Here is a 2872-nt window from a genome sequence, read left to right as displayed (position 1 = left end):
TAACTAAGTGTTGGTCATAGTAAGGGAATGACATAATTTATTTCTAGATACTCATTTGGCCACACATATTTTAAGAGGAGATGCTTCTGTAACCCTTTGTAGGTTAACTTTGAAAGTCATTGCTTTTCAATATTTTGCAGTCCTTTCAGTGAAGACACACTTTAAGCCTAAATGACATTTTCATTTTTCTTAGTAGTTTACTACGGGAATTATAGAATTAAAGAAAGTTTCTGGAAGAACAGAAAAAGTTAGGATGTAAGTTTGGGAAGTAAGTAAATTATACATCAGTCTGCATTTCTAAAATACAAGTTTTTCTTAATGTTAACTAGGATGAACTTTACAACAGCAACACAAGTGGAAATATTTTGTGAAAATAATCTTCTAATTCTCTTATTAGCATTTTTAACAGGAAATTCCTTTTGACTTTCAATTTTGAGAAGCACTTTTATTTTTTTTCTGAAGAGAAATTACATCCTGACTCTATAGTAACTTTCTTTAAGGCATTTTGAAAAGGGAGATTATCTTCTTTAAGCAAAGCTTCTAAATAACTGTCAATTTGTTCTGGATCACCAGCTGGATCACCCTGGAAAAGAGAAGTAAGAATCATACCTCGGGAAGCTGCTGCAGGCTGACTCCTGTAATCTGGGCAATCTCTTTAACAGTCTTCCCTATGATTCAGGTAGCAACAAAAATATGTCCTGCATTTGAGTGATGGTATTAACCTTTTAAAATATTTTTGTTTTTAATCTCATTTTATGATCACAAGTGGTGAGGCTCTTCTATCATTTTTTCTTTAGTGGAAGTAGTTCAACTGATTTTCTATCCTCTTCTTTAAAATTACTTGTTATATTCCCACACCATTATCCCCAACCTCATTCCTGCACCCCCAAGCTCATCTCTTTGTGTTATAGACTTTAGTATCCTATTTCTTAAATTCAAGAATATTCAGTCATATAAGCAAATATTGAAATGTAGGTCAGTATTTTCTTCACTTTCCATATAAGAATCTTTTCCTTCAACCTTTGTCTTTCTCTTCTGATCTGTATCCTTTTCTCCATTCTTCCCTTCTACTTTCTCCTAGCTTCCTGCTGGGGTAACTGCATACTCACCTTCCTTGGGTTTCTTGATCCATGGAATGGCTGAGCATATGCTTCCTCTTTACCCATCTGAATCTTACTGCCTTAGACACACCCATGGAGCCAACTAACTCTAAGAGAGTTTTAAGGAAGAACTTTCCAGAAACACTGACCCCAATATTTTGTTGTCAGTAAGTAGTCTCCATCTGTGATGGTTAATAGTTTGCATTAGAGTGGCTAGGCAATGGTTTTGCCAAATGGTTTCCCAGTGGTTTTGCCAAAACATTGATAGTTGCAGTTCCATAATGTAATCTAATATACTAAGGTAATCAGTGAATCGGTTCAAAGAGGAGTTCCTTAGAATGTGGTCTGCCTGCATAATATGAGTAAATCTGTAGGTAAAACTTGCTCTCAGTGGACTCTGCACTCTTCATATCACCAGAACTATAGCTCTTGGGACTAAAGCCTGCAGATTCTCCAGGCTGCCAGTCGACCTACAGATTTTGGACTTTCCAGATGTATTAACTGTGTGAGCCAGTTTCTTGAAGTAAATCAATTTCTCTCTAGTCCTTTCTCTATATATTTATACATACCACTCAATAATTCTGTTTCTCTACAGAACCCTGATAAAGACACCATCCTTTAATTCCATTAAATGTTCCTCAACCCTGGATTTGCTCTTGTTAATTTCTAACATGGCTGTAGTTTTGTACTGTCACAGCAATGTGACTGTGTTTCTGTAGTCATTTTTCCAAAGTTAATATCATTGTGGATTTTCTAATATAATATTCACTGACCATGGAAAATACCTTGTATGATCCTTTCTGACAATGACTACTTCTCATTCTGTTTGGTAGAATCTAATGCTCTCTACCTACCAGAATAAAGTTCCTCCTATGATTTAAGATTGCTTTTTTTCTCAGCTTCTTCAAATTCCTGCCCCATCCTATCTGCCCCTGGTCTAAGTCATTCTGCTTCTCTGTTTTATTCTATTGTAGTTACTCTGCATGTGTGTCCAAAATGCCACATGATCTAGCTTCAGTTTCTCAATTTATTTCTAGTATTTGCAGAAAGACTTTTGAAATTTGGAGAGGGCTTCAGAAAGTTTGTGGGAAAATGGAATCAAAAGAAAATGAAAAATCTGCACATACTTTGAAGCCTCCTCATATCTAGTTATTTATTTTTGTTGTATTTTATACAACATTTTTACATAAGACAGGAGTCCTGGTGTGGCACTGTAGGATAAGCTCTAGACTGTTAACCACAAGGTTAATGGTTCAAACCCACCAGCCAATCCTTGGAAACCTTATGCAGGATTGATATGAGTTGGAACTGACTCCAAAGCACATAACAAGAACAACATGATACAAGACAGGCTCTTCCTCATAAATTCAGTCTCTCATAGAAACTCAAACTCTTTGCGTTACAATATACAAATAAACAAAACTGGTAATGATCCACATTGCAGAATGTTTCTTGGTCTCTCCCACATATAGGATTTATCAGGAATGGTTTTGAACCACAATCTTTTGTTTATAAGTCCAATGCTTATCTTACAGTGCCATACCAGGATTCCATTTTTGTTTATTTATTAGTATAAATTAAATATCTTATTTAAAAATTCAGGAAAAAAAAATCTTCCTACTAGAAACATGATATTGAAGAGATGCTGATGATGATAATATAATAGCTATAACACAAAACTTTAAATTTTTTAACGGCAAAAGGAAATATTCTAAGGATTTTTTTTTTAATATACGTTCAAAGTTCATTTATTTTACTGTGTTTAAAGAGAG

General features: G+C 34.6%; 1 protein-coding gene across 1 annotated transcript in view; it reads right to left on the bottom strand.

Annotated features, from left to right (window-relative positions):
• Window positions 1–445: 445 nt before the first annotated feature.
• Window positions 446–2872, bottom strand: part of MORC1 (MORC family CW-type zinc finger 1) — a 292206-nt gene continuing 289779 nt past the window's right edge. The window contains exon 28 of the mRNA XM_006873316.1: window positions 446–583. Coding sequence (XP_006873378.1) covers window positions 446–583 — 138 coding nt within the window. The remainder of the gene's footprint in view (window positions 584–2872) is intronic.

This window comes from Chrysochloris asiatica, unplaced genomic scaffold (genome assembly GCF_000296735.1).
Source record: "Chrysochloris asiatica unplaced genomic scaffold, ChrAsi1.0 scaffold00236, whole genome shotgun sequence".
Taxonomy (NCBI): Eukaryota; Metazoa; Chordata; class Mammalia; order Afrosoricida; family Chrysochloridae; genus Chrysochloris; species Chrysochloris asiatica.
This window is presented reverse-complemented; position numbering and strand designations above follow the sequence as displayed.